General features: G+C 29.6%; 1 protein-coding gene across 1 annotated transcript; it reads right to left on the reverse strand.

The window, feature by feature from the left end:
* Positions 1-6,665: 6,665 nt before the first annotated feature.
* On the reverse strand, positions 6,666-23,180 carry LOC145837155 (UDP-glucose:glycoprotein glucosyltransferase 1-like). The gene is made up of 17 exons (XM_082944923.1): positions 22,279-23,180; positions 21,643-21,815; positions 20,241-20,418; positions 19,291-19,485; positions 16,740-16,869; positions 15,371-15,613; positions 14,772-14,979; positions 13,601-14,174; positions 13,082-13,313; positions 12,327-12,534; positions 11,668-11,835; positions 11,151-11,289; positions 9,804-10,073; positions 9,410-9,667; positions 8,691-8,916; positions 8,013-8,269; positions 6,666-7,536 (listed from the first exon to the last, which is right to left on the reverse strand). Exons 1-17 carry the CDS (start codon positions 23,170-23,172, stop codon positions 7,276-7,278), a joined length of 4,614 nt encoding a protein of 1,537 aa, XP_082801049.1. The 5' UTR covers positions 23,173-23,180; the 3' UTR covers positions 6,666-7,275.
* Between the last annotated feature and the right edge of the window lie 1,281 nt (positions 23,181-24,461).

Here is a 24,461-nt window from a genome sequence, read left to right on the forward strand (position 1 = left end):
CAATAAAATGATAAGTTTTTTTTGGAAAGAAACATCGTTTCAAAACTGTCCTTTTTGTAACTTTTTAAGAAAATTTTTCATCTTTAAGCTTCACTTATAAACTAAATGTTGAGAGTAGACACTCACTAATCTTTTAAAAGAATTTAAAATTCCTCATTTTTTGCAATAATTTGTGTACACAAACTACTTATTTTCTAATTTTTATAACTGCTATAATTATTTTCTATAACAATAAACATGATTTAGTTTATATTTATACAGTTCTCAATAACATCAAACAAAGCAAACACTTTTTTTATTTTACTAATTTTGATTAAAATATTCTTTTTTATACCTTTATTCCTAACACTTAAAAAAGGAAGTATTCATTTATTAATTTTTTATATGTAATTTTTTTTTTTTTCATACAAAGTGTTCTAAAAAAAAGTGCTAACTTTTGCACTTGCTTTGAAAATTATATTAATTATCAAAACTTATATGAATATAGTTTTATTGTCAATCAAGAAGAAAGTAATAGAATAGTTATTGTTTACTTTAATTGGGCTATCTTAAACCCATAAAATTACTACTTGAGTCAGACTGAGTTTATTATAAAAAACATAAAAATAAGTTTGAGGCTCATGAGCAACTAATTTTAACCTTAGTCTTTTATATTTTAAGGTTGCCACTATTTGAGTCAAAAAAACTGTCTTATTGATCAAAAACTGTTATGAGAAACCTTAAACTGTTCTGAGTTATCCTGTTTTTTTTTCAAACGATTGAAAAAATTAAAATATTTCAAAATTAATAAATATCAAGTTCTTTGACAAAATTTGTTATAATACATCAAAGTATTAAAGTATCAACTAAACCTCATTCGAGATCTAAAAAATATATCCTGAAATTTTTTTAAGTTTTAAAACTATCCTGATTCAGTCTGAGTTTAAAAAAAAAGTTAAAAATATTCCGAGTTATCCTGAGTGTATGGCAACCCTGATACAGTTTATTTTAATCAAAATCACTCAGGATATCAAGGTTGCCTTTCTTTTATTAAGTAAAAAAACAGCAGATGCAAAAAAGACCAAAAACTAGCATGATTTATACACAATTTTTTTATGGTATTAGGAGCCAATACTGCATAAATTTATTATCAATATAGCTTTAATACTCTAAAAAATCTTAAAAGTAACACAATGGCTAAATATTTAAACAAAATATTATATTTTTAAGTAATAAAATCTTTTTTAAGTCATATAAACTAGCCTGTGATTCCTAAAAAAAACTAGCCTGAGTTTTGCAAAAAAAAAAAGCAAACAAGTTTTTGGAAATATTAAAGTGGTATGAGTTTGCCAAAGTGTCTTGCAACGTGATGTTTGATAAGCAGAGTTGCTACACACTCAGGACAACTCAGGATATTTTGAAATTTTTGAAAACTTTGAATTGATGACTCAGGATTATATGTTTTTTAACACAGGATTAATTAGAAATAGTTTTGTTTTTTTAATATAGTCAGTATAGTTTTAAGAGTTTCTAAAAATTTTGAAACATCCATATTCTAGATGTTGAATGAGATTTAGCTGATCCAGTTTTAATATTTTGTTATTTAATATAATTTTACTTATATAAACATCAAGTTAAGAAGCAAATATATAGTACTTTCCTTTTTATTAATAAAAAGAAAAATGAACGTGAGGTATAAGTAGTTTGCGCCAGAGGTGAAAAACTTATTTAAGGATTTTCAAAAACTCAGGATAACTTAGGATAGTTAAAGATCACTCAGAATATTTTTTTAACTTAAAGAATGACAACCTTCGTTATGATAAATGCTTGCAGACTCTATGTTATATAAAAATTTTAAAGAACATATTTTAAAAATAATAAACAAAATTTAACTCAAAATAGTGGAGGTTTAAAAAAAGTTTATATGGTAACTAAGTCCTACGACCAAATATCATGTGCCTCTTTTTAATGTTGTTAAATAAACTACACATATGCAGAAATAAGAATTACCTTTTTTTTATAGTTATACAGGATTACTTTGTTTTTTTTCAGTTCTTTTAGCATTTAATACGCTACAATAACTATATAACATGATATTGTTACTGGGTTGCTAATAGCTAAAGTTTAGCTAGCTAAAATGCAATTTCTTTTTGTTTATGTATTGACCACTAGGTTTTAATCTTTTAGAGTTCAACTCAGAGAGTTTTCAGAGTGGTTATTAGGAATGCTAGGCCATTAAGCCACATAATATTTTTTACAGCAAGCTAGCACATATTCTACCCAATTATTTAAATCAAAATAAAGCTAATTAGCCTGAATTTTTCAAAAAAAAAAATCCTAAAATTAGCCTGAGCTGGCCTGTGTATACATCATACATTTTCTGTTTCTAATAGGCAGTTATTTTATTTTATAAAATAAATAGTCAAATGAAATTTATTGAACATAATTTGTAACAAAAAAAGTTTCTTAGTAGGTAAAGTCCAACAAATGAAAACTATATTTGAATTAATAACGGATGCGCAATATTTCTGCTGTGATTTTTTTTTTTTGAGTGTAGCTCTTAAAATTTAAGTTTCTCATACTCTTTTCGTTCTGAAACTTAGCATTTTTTTCACTTAGTTCTTCAAAACCAGACTCATATTAATCTAAATGTATTATATTTTTGTAATTTTAACCGCTTAATCTCAAAAAGCTTATAAAACATGCTTAAATAATTACAATGTTATTAAAACTAGTTATAAAAACCGAACTAAATACAGGTAAATAATTCAAAAAAAATTTATCATACTCTTTTTTTAGTTTACTGATAGGTTACAACAAATTAACTGAGTTGCGATAAAAAATTAACACCTATTCCTTTTTTTAAATTTTATGTACTGTAAACTAAATTAGTGGTTCTGAAAATCTTTAGTTTTATTTTTATCTGATAAAAGGGTTATAACATATTTTACACACGTTAACTAAAACTTTTATGGTTTTTCATACAAAAATAGTGTTTTAAATCTTCAAAGCTTGTGTCAATATTGAACGTATTAATATACTGAATTAATAAAATTATATAAACTTAAACTATTTCTGCAGAAATATCAAGCTTTCTTTTATAAAGACTGAGTTAAACTTTACAAATAATTTAAAAATAATTCAAATGAACTCTTAGGAAATATAATTTGGTTATAACTATGTTCAAAAATAAAGTAATCTGTCTTATTAAGACAATTTTAGCTTTACATAGGGCAGTAGACAATTACTAATACTTTTGCTTTTTATTATAAATTTTAGTCCATTTTCCTAATCCGATCACTTCTAACCCGATCTTTTCTAACCTAATCATTTTAAACGTGATTATTTATAACCCAATTATTTCTACCACAAACTGTAAATTTGTTTTGATTATTAGATTTCTTAAACCAGAGTTTATTTTTAAAACAAACTAAACTTTACATAAATGTTCTTTTATTGAAAGCTTAAGTTTTCCGTTTTAAACAAAGCTTAGTGCTTATCATGTTCTACTTAAAATAAAGTTTTAATATTAATTTCATTTTAATTTATTATACTTACATTTTTTTCTTTACTTCGACTTTCTTCTTATTAGCAGTCTGCTCTGCTCTGCTCATATCGAACTTTTGTTTTTGAATATATAAGATTTATTACATGACAATCATTCTAAAATAAGGAGAAATCAGGGTATTCTTGCTTAAATTTTTTATCTTAAACTAAATTAAAAATTCGCTGTGTTAAAGATTAAAGAAGTATAGAACAACTTTTATTAATATGCTACGCAAACTATAAACCACAAAAGGGTCTATGAATATTTTTTTAGTTTCCGTAACAACAAAAAAAAGTTATACTTAGCATTTTTTTTTCAGTTTTCAACAAAAATATCGTTATTAGTTAGTGAAATTAAACTTTCTTAATTTTTTTTGACTAAGTAAGAAGACATTAAATAAAAACAAAAACTAAAACAATCAAAACTTGCAAACATTCCAATGAATATTAAGTTTATGTAAAAACAAAAACACTGACTATTGTAGTTAGTTCACTGTAACATATTGCAAGGAAAATTAGTAAAAATATATGTATTTCATGAGATATGCTACGCAGACTAAAAATAGCCAAAATATTTCAATTTTTCTATTTTTACCGACACAATAAACCCGAAGTCGAAAAAAAAACGTAATTTGTTTTAGTAGCATCATTTTGCTATTTAGTTCTGTAAAAAAATAATTTGAGAACAAAGAAACTCTTGTGTGTTGAAATTTTTCAGTCAGAAAATAAAAATAATATTAATCTACCAGGACCAAAGGCAAAAAAATTAATAACACTTAAACAGACTTATTTATCTTTATTTATATCTATTAACAGACAACAAGTACGAGGATGATCAAATCTCGTATAGCTAATCTTCTTTAAAATTTGTAATCCCTCTGATATGTCACATTAATAAACAAATCTGTTTAAGTGGTTATATCTTTAAAAATAAACTTAAAAATAATGATTTTCCTATAAAAAAGATGTTTTTAAGTCGTTTATTGTTTGTTTTAATTACATTATCTAACTAGGTCTTTGCAAGTGGAGCAAGTTTTCAAGCTTAAAGTGGAAATTTACAGACTATAAAACGGTAATAGATAAGTCAACTACTATACAACGCTTGCACTAGACTTAAAACAAAGCTTATAGACTGTAGTATGAAAATCTTTGTTTCAGAACATTACATTTGTAACAGATTATTTTTCTAAATTTACTTGTGTTAAAGTAACATTCTAGTTGCCTAAATGACAAGAGTATATAACTTTAGTGTATTAAAAACAGCTTACTTTAAGAATTCAAAAAAGCATGACTAAAAAACACTAAGTAGTAAACCTTATTTAATCTGAAAAAATAATTCGAATTAAGCAGGTTGATATAAAAAAATTCTAAGTAAGGAAAGCAATTTAACATTTATTCTAACTAAAGCTATAAAAACATTAAGTTTTTGTTAACACAAAGTAAAGTATATTTAAATATAAGAACAATTTCGTTAACATTAGTTAGGTTTTAAAATAAAACTGGTTACAATAAATCTAAAACACAAGAAATTTTTACTGATTGGGTTATTAACAATCGGGTTAGAAATGATCGAGTTAGATATGATCGGGTTAGAAATTATCAGGTTAGATATAATGGGGTTAGAAGTGGTTGGGTTAGAAACGATCAGATTAGAAGTGATCCGGTTAGAAATGATCGGGTTAGAATTGATAGTGGTTTAAATATTTTAGTAAGCCCCAAAAACGAGCCTCATTTACATCAAACTAGCATAAGTTGAGAAAAATTATGCTGAAAAATATCTGAAGAAACTACTCTTTAACAAGCTTAAATACCTATAAAAACTCAAATAAAACACATTTCTCACGATAGTAACTTTTTTAAGAACTGAAAGTTAAAAAACTAGTCAGATATGATATAATATTAAAACTAAATTGAGTTTGTAAAACTAAAAGTATTGTTTATTTACTTTAAGGTGTTAACGTAAATAAATAATACATTTAGTTTAATAAATATCTACCTAAGACCTTTTTTCTACTCTTCATTTTACATCCTAGAGTATCTAGTTTAAAGTTTTAAAAACTTACTTACTTAATAGCAGCATTTTATCTTTAGCATTCAATTTATTTAGACGCTCGCGGGCAGCAATTCTACCATTCATAAACGCAGTTTCCCTGTGCTAAGCTTATAAATGGTAACCTAGCTATAGATTTTTGTACTCTTAACTGAGTAAATTCTTTGCTAAGTTTTATATAATCAATAACTTGTAGCCTACTTTAAGAGATAAATTGAAACAAATAAAAAAATTTGAAGTAAATCTCACTATAGTCTATGATAAGACTGAAAGCATTAACATATACAAAATTGTTATTTAAATTTAAAGGTGCTACCCAAAAATATATCTAATATCGCAAATAATTTAAATGCTGTGAAATTAACTTTTTGTAAAATTAGTAAAACATAATAGTTTTTAACTAGTTTAACAGTAAAAAAAATGCATAAAACAATTTTTGAAACAATATTTGAAATAAAAAATACCTCACTACAAGACTATGTTATAAGTTATTTATGCAAAAGTAATACTATTATCTATTGCAGTACTTATTTTTATAACAAAAGCATTTAAATCATTTATTTAGATGAAAACCTTTTGACTGTGTCCTAAACCGATTTTGGTAAAATATCTCAAAATTGTAAGTTTTTCTATCTCTTCTTGGAAATTGTAGTTGACTACTTAGGAACCTAGCTATTTAAAATTATTTTTTTAACTTATTAATTTTTTTTTTTGCTACTTTACTTAACATTAATATAAACCTAGGTTTTCAAACTTTTTTTAAATCTGCACAGTTGATCAAAACTAGTATTATTAAGTATATTAAAAAAAATATATATAATCTTACTATAATTATTGATGAATTTATTTATTTAACATAAACCAAAAAGTAGAATTCAACTACTATTTTATACAATCTAAACAAATTAAAACATTTTTTAACTTTTCACGACCTTTTCTATAAAAAACAATGATCTAAACTAATTTTAGTTATATAACTATGGTATTAACTTTATTTAGTACTAAAATTACAAATTAAATTGTAAAAAAAACAAACAAATGTATCATATATTTTGCTAAAACTGTAGTTAAACTGTACAAAAAATAAATCGTATTTTTTGTTTATTAACATACGATAACCAAGAAAGTTTGACAGCAATTAAAAAAGTATACAAAATTACCGTATAAATAAATTGAGAAAGTTGTCTATTACATTTTTCTAGTTTACAACTAACATAACAAAAAAGAACGGAATAGCAAACACATAACATAAAAAATTTAATTAATACTTTACAACTATCTACATTTAAAAGGAACATAAAATGTTTATACTCTCTATGGTGCAATGGTTTATAAAAATTAAGAGACTGCTTAATAACTGTTAAACTCAAGTAAAATAATATTTTTATTCAAGTTGCACTTTAAAATGATTAAACTGATGCAAAAAAGATATCGAAAAATTTAAAGGTATTTTAAAAACAACTTAACATTTAGTACTATAAACAATATGCCTATTTAACTTATCTGACTTAAACTTTGGCTCTGTGCTTTTCGTACTATTAAAAAAAAGTATTCACAACACACATTTAAAACTAAGCAAACTTTCAGATCAGAAAAGCATAAAAGTATTAAGTAGACATACAATAAAAGTGGTTATAAAAACTATAACAAAAACTAATTAGTTTTTATTCTACTTAAAATCAAAATTTTATAAAAAATTCTCACAAATCGTCGTGAACGGGCTTGTTCACTTTCTCCGCCTTCGCTCGAGGTGGTTCCCCCCTTTCGAACCTTTCAATCATGCTTTTTATCTGGTCGTCGTAGCCGGGCCACTCCGCGACCAGCCTCACTGCCGCCTCCAACTTCGGCTCCTTGGTCAGCGGGTTGTTGCACAGGTCAATGGTTTTGGCGCGCTTTTTGCTCTCGTCGCTGCACCAGGTGGCGCACCAGAGCCACTCCTGCGGCAACGACTTTATTCCCACCTTTCGAATTTAATAGCGTTTTAGTTTGAATTTTTGAGTTGAAAAGGAGGTTAATTGTATAAGATAAAAGTTTTAAACTTAAGTTTGCAACTTTTTCTAACTAATTTGAAACCTTTAAAGTTTTATCAATATTTGAACTGTGTAATAAAAAGTCAAAGCTGATGAAAAGATGATAGCTATGTAAATATTTTGCACTAGAAACAAATATATTCTTTCATTTTTGATTCAACAAACATAAATTTTTATAAAAAACACAAAAATACAAGTAAATTATTTAAAATACACAAGCATTAAACAAATTGTTCTTTTGAAGCTGATAAGCTTTTATGTAAGTTTGCCAAAAAAGGTATATAAATTTACTTGAAAAAATATCAGTTGTTATAAAAAAGCACTAACTCAGACTGCTTAAAAAATGATTAATTTCAAACTTAAACAAACATCAAAGAAGCAAAAACAAATACTTTTATGATGCTCACCTGGTGAATCATGTTGTTGGGCAGGTCCTGGTCCAAATTGGCCAGGGAGTTGGGGTCCTGGGACAACGCGTGGTACTGGCCCCTCAACTTGTCGCCGGCCGCCACTTGCCTGAACTTGTGCAGGTCAACCACGTATATGGCGCTGATGTGGTACTTCCTATCGCCCAGGTGCCCCTTCCAGTACCCGCCCTTCCAAAACCTGAAACCGTCCATTTCTTTTCGGTCGTCGCAGAACGGCGTGTAGCCGTAAGGATTTCCTGTTTGTTTGTATTATTAAAAACTGTTGTTGTTGTCGTTTTCATTCTTTATATAGTAAGGATTAATTAAGAAGTAATAAACACGCACCAAACCAGTTGTCATTTATATTACACTTACATTTTTTATACTTTATTTTTGCAGATTATTAATATAATGTTATATTTAGCTCTTTATACTGTGTAAATTGATCATCCTTTTTGCAGTCAATGTTAATAGTGCAGATTATTATTAAAAACTATCTGAATACAAACAATAAAAAAATTTTAGTTGTTAAATAAATCTGAAAAAAATTTTGAACAAATAAATGTATTATGTATTTAACAAATTATTCAATATTAACAAAACTCCATATATGTACATAAGTTGAAAACTTTTTATTGTTCAATTTGAAGTAAATACCATATTACATTCACAACCAACCTTCGAGGTCGAGGTCCCTGAGTTCTTTGAGGTCCGACCTGACGATCTGGTCTGCGTCAACGAATATGATCTTGTCCACGTCTAATGGGAACAAAACGTCGAGGAAGAGGATCTTGTACCCCCACATCGTCCTCTGCTTCTCCGATTGTTGACGTAACCACCTCGGCCACTTGTACTGCACCAGCTCGTATGAGAAACCGTACTCCAGAGCCATGTATGGCAACACCTGGGAAATTTGACTTACTTTATATTTTTTTGTATAATTAATAATAATAAAAGTGCAAATTAACTATTCAATTATTATCAGGTTTCAGTAAGAAAAAATTTGGACTTATAACCTATCAATAAAATAGTAAAGTGCACTGTACAATGTTGTTTAAATAATTATAATATTATTTTTTGTCATTCTGACAAATAAATTGCTTCTAAATTACTTGCACAACTAGTCTGTTTTAAAGTCTAAAAAACACTGATAATAAGTATTGAGTGATGGCATCTTTAAACTTAATGATTTTCAGACTAAAAAATAAATACGCTTTATCTAAACAGTGTTTAAGTATTGCCTAAATATGATTGTAATTTGTGTTATTTTATTTCAGATTCATTATTCTTTGCTTGAAATACAAGCCAACATTTAAAATAATATTTCAAACTTCTTTCGACTAAAACTTCTATTGCGTACCTAATCCTCAAGCGGAGTATTAAATCAAAAAACTGACTTTCTTGAACTGGGGCGAAATGTAGTTTTTGAGGATCCAGAACTTGACGTTGGACTTCTCAGTGGTCCTCAACACGGACAACATCATGATTCGCATCAGCCTCTCATACAAATGACCCGATGCTAGCGAGAACACGTTGATGACGTCATCGCTTGTCGTTGAGTTCATAGCCGCCTTTGGGACGTCATCGTCCCTTTTCTCCTCCTCATGGCCGCCTCCGAGGGCCGATTTCAACGAATTCCAAATTCCTACTTCCTCCTTTTTGAATAAAATAATCAACAAACTTAAAAAATATTAATAAATTCCATTAATGATAAATAGTATAAAACATAGCAATGACAAAACAAAATAATGAACATTTAAACATTAGTATAAAATTTATCAAAAAACAAACCTTCTTCTGGGGCTTCTTGTAAGGCTTGTCGACAAGCAGCTCCTCGTTCCGCATGGCCGGTTTCTTGGCGACGCGGGCGTCGATCATGCGCGACCGGAACGAATCCTGTTGGATGATAATTTTCCCCTCCGAAGCCTCTTGCCCGTCAACGGAGCCGATGTCGTACAAGTCCCTGCTCCTGCCCTCCCTCAGTTTCAAGTGCCACGCGCCCGGACCACCCTTCAGCTGGAAGTAGCCGAAGTTGGACATGACGATGGTGTCGCGGTCCACCTGTATTGAAATGCATCTTTCATATCATGCTATTTAACTGTTTGAATGTTGAATGTTAATTTTTTTAATACTGAATGTTGAATGTAACTAAATGAGCCAACCAGAATGAGCGTGGAAATACTGGTTTAAGAGCAATAAAAACATAACAAAAAAGAGAGGCTAGTATTACTATGATATGGAGTTGGTATTGAGATCTTGCTTAAAGTTTTAATTAGACTTTGTTTAGAACTGTATTGTATACTAGTTTTATGTTTATGGTTTATATATAAGAGTTAAACAAATTAAAATATATATTTAAGTGTTTGTTAACAAGTTCGCTGGAATATATAATAATAACAAGTTATACAGCATCCTTTATTATACCAACATATGTTTCTATGTGTTAATGGATTAACACACTTCAACTGGGCTCTGTAAAAAAATAAATACTGTAACGAAGGAATAGAAGCTAAAGTAGGTGTATACATTAGTTTTATAACAGGCGGATTTAACATTAAGTATTAACCATTAACCTCTAAAAATCTATAGCTATATATTTTAATGAATACATGTATACACCTACTTCAGCTTCTATTCCTTCGTTACAGTATTTATTTTTTTTACAGAGCCCAGTTGAAGTGTGTTAATCCGTTAAGACACAGAAACATTTGTCGGTATAATAAAAGAGGGATACTGTATAATTTGTTATTATTATATAAGAGTTATGATTTAAACTATATTTAATTCCTTACAGTTCATTAGTAATTTAATAGTTTTCATTATATAACTTTTGAAGTATTTTTCAATTAAAACTGAAATTTTTATTAAGTTTGTTGATTATTTTATTTTTTATTTTTATTAAGTTTTATTTATTCCAAGTTATTTATAAAAGTAACTTTTACTTTTGAAATAGAGTTTATAAAATAGCGTTCTGTTGTATTTTATTTACAATAGATACATTGCTCAAACTGTGTTGTCTAACTTATATAAAGTGTACTAAAATTGCATCTAGTATTTATAAGACAGTAATTAAACAAGGTAGTATTTAATTACGACTAGTAGTCCCAACAAATTAATCCACATTTTCTCTGTGACTACCTCGTCTGTGCGGCGTCCCAGCGTGAACTGGAGGCCTCTTGGCGGCGGCATGGAGGCGTCCCTGTCGTGGCACTGGCCTTCGAGCAGGAGGTACTCGAGCTCGTAGCCGGCAACTACTTTGTCCATCACGTCTGAAAGCCTGTTGAAATGGGGAATTATTTTGTTTGAACACTTTCAGGCCTTTGTTTTAAATAACAAGACTAAAAGAACATTATACTTTGAAGCTGCTTCGCCTCAACTTTTGTTAGAGACATGTAAAAGGCTATACACATAAAACACAAGCTTCATGTTGCTAATTAATTGTGCTTATTTTATTGATTTACCTAAGAAGTTTTTTTTTACCATTAAATTTTTTACTAAGCAGTTCAAATAATACTTTAAACTTCAACTTCTAAAAAAAAATTTAAAAGTAAATGTTAAAAAATGCTACACTTCAACTACTTTACTTACGTATAATAATTTTAAGTTTTCCCTTAAGAAACCAACGTACAAAAAGAAAACTTTTTCTAATCAGTACCTGATATTGTCGAGATCGTATACGGAGGAGACGCCTTCAACCATCCAAGCGTCAGGAGCGTGCATCTGAAGGGTCAACAGGGATTTTGAGGGCATGCCATTAAATGTGGCGTCATTTTCACTTCTCGACCCGTCAACTTTGAACGAGGGCTCGCTCGACAGCACGTACCTTCAAACAGTGAACATGAGTATTAAATGAAGTGTTCAACAAACATGTATATTTTTGAATTCTTACTTTTTAAATTATAGTTAGTATAATGATAGTACGTACCTTTTCAAATTGTTTAAACATGAGTACTTGAGAATAATAAATTTTGGAAAATATTTTTAGCGAATACTATATGCAATTTTGCTTGTCTTAAAAATAAATTAAATTGGTCATTTTATGATAACAAAGGACTTTTAAAACATACTTATTTAAGTATTACATTTTGATAAAGAAAATAAGGTTTAATAGAGAAATAATTGTTGAATTAAAAACTGTATAAGAATTTCACTGGAAAACTTTTTGAGTCTATTTTTAGTTTAAAATTAAGCTAAAGGTTATAAACTGTATTAAGTAGTATAACAACATTGGAAAGATACTGTAAAGCTACTGATTTTTTTATCAAATTTTTTTTGATGATGACAAAAAAAATATCTACTTGATAAAACAAGTACCTATAAAATCTCTTGATGGGAAGATCAGAAAGCTTTTCTTTGCAGTTCATGTAAATTACAACCTTGGCGTCCAAAACTTTTTTCAAGTTAGCAACCAGCGGTGCTATCAGCTGAGCGTCGTCGCTGGCCGGATCGACGACTGCTGTTATTTCAAACTGTGATGGTTTTTCCGACCCAAGCACCAATGCTGAGTGCGTCTTCCTGAGACCTGGTTTTATAATAATAGTATTTGTTCTTGTTTAAGCATTGAAGTTTTTTAACCTTGGAATAGTTTGAGTAGGTAACTTGTTTTGTTACAAAACTTTTAAGTTTACTAGAATGCAAACATTTCAACTAAATTTGAAGCTTTATTAGGGTAAAGTTTTTATAAAGAATTTTTTTAACTAAAAACTATAATTGTGTGATAAGTAACCACAAAAAATTAATTTAAACTTATTTCTAATAAATTCAAACAAATAAGCGACGAACCGAAAACAATAATTAAAACAGAACTTACTGTTTAACACAAAATGTTTGAGCAAACTACATTGTACAAAAAAGAGCAACAAATAATCAAAATTATATTTTTTCATGTACAATGCAAACTTGTTGAAAGTATTAAAGAAAAAATTAATTAAATAAGTTCGAAGAAACAACGAACAGAAACTGCAGTTTAACACAGAATCTTAAAAAAGATATAAAGATAACTTATAGTAACACTATAAGTAAGTAAAATCTTACTAAAATCATTCTAGTAGACAAGCAAGCAAACGAACCGGTTAGGGGCTGCATTCTCTGGTGTTTCTCATTAGCGTGCTTGCTCAAATGAGCGTGCAGCCTCATCACCATCAAGCTCCCGTCTTCAACTTTTTCTCCTCTCACCCAACTTTCAATCTTCCCACTCGACTTCAATGTGATCAACTCGACCAACTGGAAATCATCAACCTCCAGCTGTTTCGCAAAAGGCCCGTACACTTTTCCGTTAGCGACTAAAGAAGACTGTCCTTCCTGTTTGTATTGATGCTTTAAAATACTAAAAAAGTTGATATGAATATTTGTAATAATTTCAATGTACAGTGCGTGCCATTGTAAACAAAAGAGTTTACAAGATTTTTTTTTGTAAATGTGTTTTGAGTTTGCAAAGAAAGTGAAACGTGAGAATAGTTCATATTTTGCTAGATTATGAATGAATGCTGAACATTTAGTTATTAGTTTATAATATCAACTGATGTTATTAACATTAAATAATTGCAATTTTACTAAGATTACATAAAAATAAAAACTCAACAATTTACCTTCAACCCGAGCACTTTATTGCACCAGTTTATTTGCGAGGTCACGTGATCGACCGAACCCTCCGAATTATAAAGTTTCATGAACGCCTCCCCGTCAACCGCGTTGTCACTCAGCAACTCCTCCAAGTGGTCACCCTCCAACACCTTCTTCGAGTTGGAATCGCTAAGCAGCTTGGCGACCAGCTTCCTGGCGACGTGCTCCGGCTGGCTCAGCACGGCCGCCTCCACCGCTCTAATCAGCGGGGAATTTACCTTTTTCGAAACCGGGTTGTGTATAATAGCCAGCCGAGACTTTGGGGTAGACTTGACAAATTTCATGGCATTGCGGACCAGCTTTCGGCCCTTCTGGTTGGTCACGTCCGCCACCAGCCACATAGTCACGCCTCTCTGCTTTCCGCGGTCGGTGGCTTTCTTGGCGACGTAGGTGTCGCTCAAACCGCTACTGAGCAACGCGGTTTGCTGGGCGGGGTTGAGCGCGGAGAACTTTTGGGGGCTCTGGTACAGGTCGGGGGATTTTATGGCGGCGGTGAGATCGATATTTTGGTTGTTTCCGGACAAAATCATCATGTTCAACCTGGGATAATATGTAATATCTTTTGTATAAACAATGATCTGTATTACGATGTACTTTGTAAACAAGTATGTTGTTTTGATATATGTTATTCGGTATAAATTATGTGCTTTCAGCATAAAGCTAAACTTTAAATACGACAAAGAAACGAGTAGTAAAACATAGTAACACCTCATAAACATTTCAAATTAATGCTAATTTCTTTAAAAATACTTTTGTAGAACTTAATTAGATATACAGTATCTATATATAATAGAATTATATTAATATTACATGATAAATTTTTCATAATTTTATTTGGTAAACTAAGTTTTGCAAAAAGAGCTTGTCAGTACTTTAAATAAAATTAGTAGAGGCCTCTAGTTGTTTTTTCAACTATCAAACCTTTAGTATAAAAGTACTACTATTAACTACGTAAAAACTTTTAATAACACTATATCAGTTTTGCTTGATAGTAAATCAACAAGAGAATATAATTTACGTAAAGAGAATAAACTCACTGTCAAGAATTTATACTTGATAAAGCTGTAAGTTGTTTTGTTAACGACTTGGCATAAAATACATTTTTTAGTCATACAAGCATATGCAAATATAGTTTACCTTGGTACGACGTTGGGCTGCTTCATAGTCCAGTCGAGAACGTTCATGGTTGATTGCAGCTGCCCGTAGTAGTAAGCTCTCTGCACATCGCTCGTTTGCTGCCTGATTGATTTCATCACCGCCTCCTCAAAATCATCCTCGCCAGTTTCCGCTGGTGTCAGCACTTTTCCGTTGATCACCACGTGGTAACCTTCGTCGCTTGAAAGTCCTGTTTGTCGTTTTTGTTGTTTAAAAGGTAATTTATTAGTCGGAATTTTTTAAAACTCTGCTCTTTGTATACTTCATGATCTTTTTAAAGTTGGTGAGAGAAGCTAGCCAACAGCTTTGATTAATCTATATGTTTTTAATGCTTTATAAATTTGTACTAGAGTAGTTAGACCAACACAAAATCTTTATATTGCATGTAAAGTACTAAATTTTAATATATTTTATACTTTAGTATAAAAAATGTGTTAATAACTAGTTACTTACATTCAGTAGCATGTTATCGTCAACAAAAATAAAAACTCATTGCTAAAGATATATACAAACAGCAGCAAAATTAAGCTCACTTTGTAAAGAAATAAACCAAAAGAAGTTTAAATTTATCAATAAAATACCGGTGCTTTTAAGAAAAGAGGAGCCGCTTCTTTCGCTGTCGTATTCCGAATTTTCACCAACAATCTCATCAAAATCCACGTTCTTTCTCCCGAAGACTTTTCTTACGTGATCCACAGTGACTTTCTCATCATCCGCCAGCTTGGAATATACATCGGCAATGAACCGGAACGCCTTTTCTCCTGACTCCTCCTCCTTCACATAGTTGTAACTCCTCAAAACTGCCACTCCGGCGTTTTTGGTTCCTGTGGACAAAAATTATGTCAATAAAAATGTTCCTTTTAATTGATTTAGATAGAGTTTCCCAAACTTATTTTTCAAAAAGCCCCTTTAGAAGAAATTTAAAAATCTATGACCTCTCTCTCAAAGAACTAATGTTAAATACGCCTGTGACCTTTTTTTCTTCACCATCAACTCCAGAATATCTAGTATAAATTCTAAACCTACCCTTAATTATGCCTAAGACTTTTTTTTGCTCATTACCAACAGCTTCAGAATATCCAGTGTAAAATTTAAAACATAGACTCATGGCCCCCATGTAAGCCTTTTACTACTCATGCCCCCCTTTTTGGCCCTTTGCAGCTTATGGCCCCCTAAAATTCTGAAATTGCCCGCAAGGGGGACACATGGCCTGTAGCGAATAAGCGATGCTAGTTCTATAAATTGAAAATAAAAATTAAAATCAAATTTCATAACGAAAATATGTAACAAATAAACGAATTTTATTTTAGACGATAGTATAATTAATATGCTTTGTCTACGTTTTTATTTGCACTTATAAGTTTCTTAAATGGATATAAGTTTTTGTTAAAGTAATAAACAATTCTGATCGTAAGAAAAATTAAATGTTCTTTTCTTTCTATATAAAAAAAGACACGGTTTTGAAAGCATTGGCATTCGACAGTTAGATAGTGCGTTGTAAGTTTAACAGTTTGAAATATCTCTTAATTTGTTTATAAGATGTAGTATGTTTGTTCTTAAGGTTTGACTATGTGCTTATTAGTTATCGATCTGTATATTTGTATTCATTTATGTTGCTATTAGTTTTTAGTCTAGCACTCTGTAGTATGCATTTATCTTTGTGTTTCTCACTTGTAAATAACAATAACATAAATTCAATATGTTTTATATAACATAATCTATATGTTATATACCCTTTCTATCCCCTATTACCCATAAGCAACCCCTATATTGAGACAGGCCCACTTTGGAAACCCTGATTTTGACTTTAAAAATGCCATAAAATATATTAAAAAAAATTTTTGTTTTAAATTAAGCTAATTGTAGAGATTAAGAGACAGATGAAAAATATTAAACTAAAAACATTTTTACTGAGCTGAAAACTTATCAATAAATTACAAGTAAACCTACCATCAACAACATCAGAATCGTCAACAACGAACGATATTCCCATCCTCAGTGGGATTTCGTTCGTCCAAAACACATTCATCCACTCCATCAAGTATTTGCACTTCTCACTTGTTGGGTCGACTATCACCAGCTGAATTCAAATTATTATATCATAAATATAAGCAGATTGTGCATCAATTTCTACTACACCTTCAAAAAAAAAACTTTAAAATTCGACATGTTTTATTTTAAAGGACATTTTGATGATATGATTACTTTTTTACATTCATTTGTTTTATCCAAAACATAAAGACTTGCATAGCCTAAAGAAATTTAATTACCCTAAGCATTACTGTAAAGCTCTATCTTTATTGCAATCTAAATTTAGAAAATAAAATTACCGTGTATTATGTTTAACACATAAGTTTGGAAAAGTTAAATTGTTTAATTAAAACCTCGGTTTAGTTTTGTACAAAAATATTTGTAAAACATTAAAATAAAACTATCTTGTTTAACTGCTGATTTAAAGTAAAATAAGTTTTTTAATTTAAAATTTTGTACAACTTTTTTCCGGTGCATAACTTACTAAAAATATATAACAGAATGCATTTCATTTTCTTTAAATTTATTTAAGTACTTTCAAGTAGGACTCGTCAGAAATTGTTTCCTACTGGATTGGAATGAATACAAATTGAAATAAAATTATACTGCAGTTTAAAGTTTTAAGATATAAAATGACGTAATAATCAAATGTTAAAAATTAAATAAGTGCTAATGCTAAACAAATTTGGTACACTAATAAAACTCGGTAGAATTAAAACAATCTAAATAAAGAAGCGATAAAAATTTTAAATTAGAACTATGCTTAAAAATAAAGTTTAACAAGAAACTAATTACTTTAAAATTACTAATATAAGGATTTAAAAAGTCTAGTTTGGTAAACGAACTTTTTCTGCTTACATAAACTGGGCCTTAAAGATTGAATACATAAGGCTTCCAGAATATGCAATTGAAAAGAGTTCTCCGCTCTCACTAAGACTGAAAAATTGTCCTTTTTATAATTTTTAACACACTCAGGATTGTCCAACAAATGTTGCCCAATCGCCGAGAAGTATTTTTAGTTGGTTTCTCAGAACGGCCATCAAACCACTTTTTCAAGACTTTCGGAACATGTTGATCGATTCTTACATGAAACCTTTGAGATGTTTTTCCCACGTAGTCACTACCACAGTGACAACTAAATTTATAGATGATGTTACTTTTTTCATGGGTGGGAGAAACATCTTTGTAAATTCCATTTAGAGGTCGATCAGTATACAAAACTGTTCTTAAATGAACAGAGCTGAAAACTTGGCTTATTTCCTCTGAAATTTTCTTAGAAAACCTCGATTTTTGTGAAGATTATTAAGAAATAAGCCAAGTTTTCAGCTCTGTTCATTTAAGAACAGTTTTGTATACTGATCGACCTCTAAATGGAATTTACAAAGATGTTTCTCCCACCCATGAAAAAAGTAACATCATCTATAAATTTAGTTGTCACTGTGGTAGTGACTACGTGGGAAAAACATCTCAAAGGTTTCATGTAAGAATCGATCAACATGTTCCGAAAGTCTTGAAAAATTGGTTTGATGGCCGTTCTGAGAAACCAACTAAAAAATACTTCTCGGCGATTGGGCAACATTTGTTGGACAATCCTGAGTGTGTTAGAAATTATAAAAAGGACAATTTTTCAGCCTTAGTGAGAGCGGAGAACTCTTTTCAATTGCATAGTCTGGAAGCCTTATGTATTCAATCTTTAAGGCCCAGTTTATGTAAGCAGAAAAAGTTCGTTTACCAAAATAGACTTTTTAAATCCTTATATTAGTAATTTTAAAGTAATTAGTTTCTTGTTAAACTTTATTTTTAAGCATAGTTCTAATTTAAAATTTTTATCGCTTCTTTATTTAGATTGTTTTAATTCTACCGAGTTTTATTAGTGTACCAAATTTGTTTAGCATTAGCACTTATTTAATTTTTAACATTTGATTATTACGTCATTTTATATCTTAAAACTTTAAACTGCAGTATAATTTTATTTCAATTTGTATTCATTCCAATCCAGTAGGAAACAATTTCTGACGAGTCCTACTTGAAAGTACTTAAATAAATTTAAAGAAAATGAAATGCATTCTGTTATATATTTTTAAAATTTTGTGTAAAAATTACTTTTTATAAGCAGCAGGCAAGTTTAAAAACTAGATAGATAATGAAGCAGCTTATTTGGAGTTAGTTTTTTGATCGGTTTAAAAAGCATCTTTATTAACTAGTAATTTTAAATATGTTTAACTACAATGTTTAAAAATTTTAACTAATTAAAAGTTTCTTTCTAATAGAAATAGTATTTTATGTAACATTTGATTTCGAACCTTCAGAAATGAAACAGAAAGTTTAAAAGAAAAGATACTAACTTTTAACTTTGAAAAACACCCTAGAGTTTGATTAACCTAAATTAAACAAAAATGTTAAAAAAACGCACCAACAAAAAACGTTTCCTTAGACAGCATACCATAGATCTACAAATTTTTTAACAAACCATATTGTGCATGTTGACTTTAAGGTGTCGGAGCTGATTATGAAATGCGGGCCTGAGAATGTCGTGGATGCTGCCCCACCTCTTGTACATTGGATCGTTCTCCAGATCGTTCAGCCACACAACAGATTCATGCCTCATGTCCAACAAGTACTCCTCGCTGTCGTCCGAGTCACTGTTTTCCAACAACCCCAATACCTGTGTGAACATCATGTATACCTTAAGGTTTTTTAAAATTTGTCATAACTTATCTTCTATTGCTGATGAGTTAGAGTTTATGTTTTAAAAGTAAACTTTAAAGATATAAACTACCTGTGGAGAGTATGTAGGTTTTATGGTTTCACTTTTTAGGAATTTGGTTTAACATTACTTGTATTGTTGGTAATTTGAATGTCAGCTTTATAATTAATTAATAAAAAAAAACCACATATAGTTCAATGTTTTAATTTTACCTGAACTAATAAAAGTTAATTTACTATTTTCAATATATGTTTATCCAGTATGCCTTGCTTAAGCTTTTAAAAGCGTTCGAGTCACTGTTTTACAGCAATACATGTATAGACAACATGTTGGATTGTTTTATTGTTTATACAAAATTGGCAAATTTTGCTTCTGTTTCTAATTATTTAAAATTTGTGTTTTAAAAATACATTTTAAAAACAAAATCAACCTGTGGATAACATGTAGGTTGTACTGTTTATAAGCTTGATTAAATTTTGATTTTGTTGCTGTTAAGTTTTTTTTTTTGGTAATATTAATTAAATAAAACCACAAAGTACTTAATTGTTGTAAATAACTTTGATAAAGTAATTTTACCATTTTCAATAAAAATTTTCCAGTATGTCTTGCTTAATCTTTTAAATAAAATTTGTTACTCAAAAAACAATCACTATTTTTGGCTAGAATTAAATTTAAACTAATAACTGCTAGCAAAGTTCACCGAAACAACTCACATCAAAAATTTTCTTGTCATCAACGCCGATATTCTTCAGCCCTTCCAGGAGTTTCGCCTCGTTTTTGAGCAGGTCGACTAATTCGAAGATGTCGGTTTGTTTGACGTCCAGCATGAAATTGTTGATCATCAGCGCGCTGCCACCAGCCTGAATTCCCAACTTGTTTGCAAACACTCTCCTGAACATTTTGAATAAATTATTATATTGTACGTGTAAAAAAAATTACACACTTCTCTCCTTTTCATTAAGATTTTTTAATGGAGAAACTGAATAGATTAGTTAGTTAAATAAACAAAGAAAAAGTATTTAAATAAGTGGTTGAACTCTTTTGAAAGTTTTGAATTATCTACTTTATAGTATAGTAAGAAAAAATCCGCTGTCCTTTATATTTAGTTGTTTAAAATTAAGTTTTAATTTATGTGTTAGTTTAAGACCATAGGGGAGACAACTTTGTTTTTTATCTGTTGATTTATTATGTTGAATTTTGTTTAACAAAACTGTTTACTGGTTTTTTATAAGATTATAAGTAACTTTTGAAGTACAAGGGATCAAAGTTGGTGAATTCAATAGGCTCATTAAGGACGGCACAATTAAAAAGAGCAAAAAAAAAACTAGACACTTATCTTCTCTAATAGAACTTTAAGTAAGTACATCACTAATAACTAATTAATTACATACACAATTTAATTTTTGAAAAAAACTGATTAAATAAAATTCAACTCTTTTTTTTCAATGCTTAAAAAAAAACCCAACTTATCATTTCTTTCTTATAACTAAAAAAATTTGCATCAAAGTTTAAGGTCTCTCGCTCAAAAAATTAAAAAGTAGACAGATTTTATTACATTTTTAAAATTTTTGAAAAAATAAACAATGAAAAATTTACTCTCAATACATATATATTTGACACTTTTAACAAAACTGACTTTATTTGAATAGTAAACATAAACTTTTATTCTGCACAAAAATTGATTGATAATTCATGTTCTTATAAGAGTAAATATTTTTTTAAACATTAGACCCCTCTATATAGCCTTAAAAAAATTAATACAAAAAATACCATGATTTTGATATAAAGCTCACAACATAATATGGTAACTGAATGTAATTCTAATGCATAAAAAATACTTTTATTTGTATTGCTTTGTAATAAAATTTTTGGCAGAAAGTTAAAGAGTAAGATTTAAAGTAGTTTTTATTATTTTAAGTGACTTGAATTTATTTCAAAAGTGTATAATTGTAAAAATAAATATATATTCAAAATAACAAAATCTTTATTTTTAACATTATTTTATTTTAAAACACAACTTATAGAGAATGTAATAAACACTAATATTTTTAGTGAGAAACAGTGTCAACCTGTATCAAAACATTACTGTTAAAACTTTAATTTTACAAGTCTAACCTGTTCTGGTTTATTTCATTTTTCATAGCTTGAGGAACTTTCTGGTTCACAAGTGACCTGACCCTCATGGGAAAGTTCTGGCTGACATCTTGCAGTACTTTTAGCTGATCCTCTTTTGGAGCCGCCAACACTCTTGCAGCTGCTTGGTAGCTCAAGTCTTGCAGTTGCCACACCTTTAAAATAACATGATATAGAATTTTAAGGTTGTGCTAGTAATTAAATATATAAAGTGCTATTAACCAAGTGTTTGTAATGTTTTTTAATTATTTTTTTAAATATGCAATTTAAAAAAAAGTAGTTATATTTAATTATAATAAACATAAATGCACTTTCCTTTTATACTACAAACAAAATGATAGACTTCACCAACAACTGTGTCATAACAATTTAATTGTTTTAACTTGTAAAACAAATTGTATTTTGTATATAATTTTTAACATTTAACAAATAAGACATAATTTTATTGACTTTAATTTAATTGATTGTTGTTTTGAAAAGTTGCTTAAACTTAGTCTATTTCATAAGACTTTTTTAAGAAAGTGTTTAATTCAAAACTTGGTTAAACTTAAATTTAAAAAAAAAACTAATGCAAGTTTTAAAATTAAACCATTTATCACTTTTATAAATAACACTAACTTTCATTGGCTTCATTTCATCCATATTGTCTATCAAGTGATTTCTCAACTTGGATATTTCTTCTGACTTTTCTGGATAGAGCTCAGACAAAACTTTGAAATCAAATCCACTGACTACAACATCTTCTGTGTTCTCTGCCGAGTTTTCATTTCCATTTTCTTTCACTTTTGAATCATCTATTGCTTTGTATTCGGTGCTTTTTATAGCTAGCTCGACTCCATACCCTGACAAACTCACCTTTTTGTCTCCCTTTTTTGACACATAATGTCTAAATACATAGCAGGCAAGACTTTCATCTGCAATCTTTTTCATGGCATGATGAACCTTGTGAAATCCCTTTGAGGTCATGTCCCCGTACACTACAACTTTGTTATCTGAGTTACAAAGTTCTGGGTAGACGTGGTCTTTAGGAAAAATGTTTACCTGTTCTGCTATTTTTTCTTGTAAAAGCTTTGAAACCTCATTAAGTTCACAGGTTCTTTTACCGTTAACATCAAATATAGTTAAGCACTTTCCAGTACCGTTTGCCATCTGTTGATACATTTCAACTCTGGGCGAGTAGTGATGGACTGAAAGAGCCAGCTGAAGCAGCTTTTCGCTCGAGCTACCAGGCTGGTTTCCCAAGGCTATGCTGCTAAATTTCAATGCAATTTTATACTCAGTCTCGCTGTTGATAGTGCCGAAATCCTGGTCTTTCAAGTCTGCAATCTTGTCAACATAATTCCAAAACCCCTGTGAGCTTTCTTCGCTAACAAACTCACTGGCCTCATGGATGTAAGAGGTTGCTTTCCAATTGGTGTCCAGTGTGACTACTATTGGCTTGGACTTGCATTGTATAGGAGTAAAATGCACGAGTAGCAATAAAGTCAAAGAAAGTAACTTGTAAGTTACCATACTTAGAAATTAACGACCTATCAAATATTTAAGTATCATAAGAACAGTTTAAAAAAATCAAACAACAACTATCTTAATTGTTTTGCATTTCAGGTGACAAACCAATTATATAAATAATTCATTAAAATGGTTTTCAAATGTATTAAATGATAAACTATTTTAAGTTAATTATAAAATAGGTATAAAAGATATTTTAGCAAGAAATTGGTCACTCTTGCACAAGACACTTTAGGACAAATTTATTTTTTCACAAAGGGTCACTTTAGCACGAAGGGTCATTTTTGACCAAAGGTCAATTTTACATTAGGGTTATAACCCTCTGCTTTTGGTACTAACATTTTTGGTTTGTCTGACAACAAATTGTGTCGGTCTGATATGTTAGTCTGTTCAGCGTTACTTGTTAGTATGTGCTTACTAGCATCCAAAACCTTTTCAGCGGCTTGTAACCAGCTTCAAGCGGCCATAAGCCAACAAAGGTATTAATTTCTTGCTGCTAAGGCACATACTCATATATCAGTGATTATTGCTACAGATAGTGTTAATAAAAGTTTGTTACAACTAGGCCTACTTTAAAAATGACCTAACATAGTCTAACCTATAAATAAAGGCTAGAAATATACCTTATAAGCTTAATTAGATTAAATTCTTGTTAGTAAACAAATGGGAATTAACACACAAAACTTATTTTACAATATAAACAATCTACAACCTTAGAAAGAAACTAAGGTTTTTGCCAAAAGAAAATCAGTAAGTAAAGTTGTCAACAATGTAAATCAATACCCAATAACAAATAATGCTTAATACAAGCGACTCAAAAATACGTCCAAAACATATTCAAAAATAATGCTCAAAAACTAAGCACAAAACTACGACTAAAAATACGCAACACTCAATTAGCAAAGTTCAAAAAGTTCACACATACACTTAAGCCTACACACGCTTAATTGCTTCTCTTGTGGTGTTTGGCTTTTTATAGTGTTTTTTGCTGTTTTATCAATCTCTTCAAAACACAACAAAGTAGATATGCTTACAGAGAAAAAAAAATCAATAACTACTGACTAAGTGTAAGGGCTAGGGGTAACAGTGATAGTAAAAAAAAACAAGTATGTAAAAAAAAAGCTTCAACTTGTACAAAAGTGTCTTTGTGCATAAGTGATCCTTTATGCAAAAGCGTCTTTGGGCAAAAGTAATCCTTCATGCACATTTGACACCTACCCAACCCGTTTTACATTGATTTTTTTTTGCTTAAAAAAAGACATAAAACTATTAGTTTTAGTGTTTAATATTAA

Source organism: Thalia democratica, chromosome 5 (assembly GCF_965202585.1).
Source record: "Thalia democratica chromosome 5, ktThaDemo2.hap1.1, whole genome shotgun sequence".
In the NCBI taxonomy this organism is placed as follows: Eukaryota; Metazoa; Chordata; class Thaliacea; order Salpida; family Salpidae; genus Thalia; species Thalia democratica.

Excerpts from the sequence above, each read along its gene's own strand:
- LOC145837155 (XM_082944923.1), bottom strand. The coding sequence starts at position 23,172 with ATGGTAACTTACAAGTTACTTTCTTTGACTTTATTGCTACTCGTGCAT. Across the intron at positions 12,535-13,081 it reads GAGAATGCAGCCCCTAACCG|GTCTCAGGAAGACGCACTCA; the intron begins GTTCGTTTGCTT and ends TTATAAAACCAG. Across the intron at positions 8,270-8,690 it reads CAGGGACCTCGACCTCGAAG|GAAATCCTTACGGCTACACG; the intron begins GTTGGTTGTGAA and ends ACAAACAAACAG.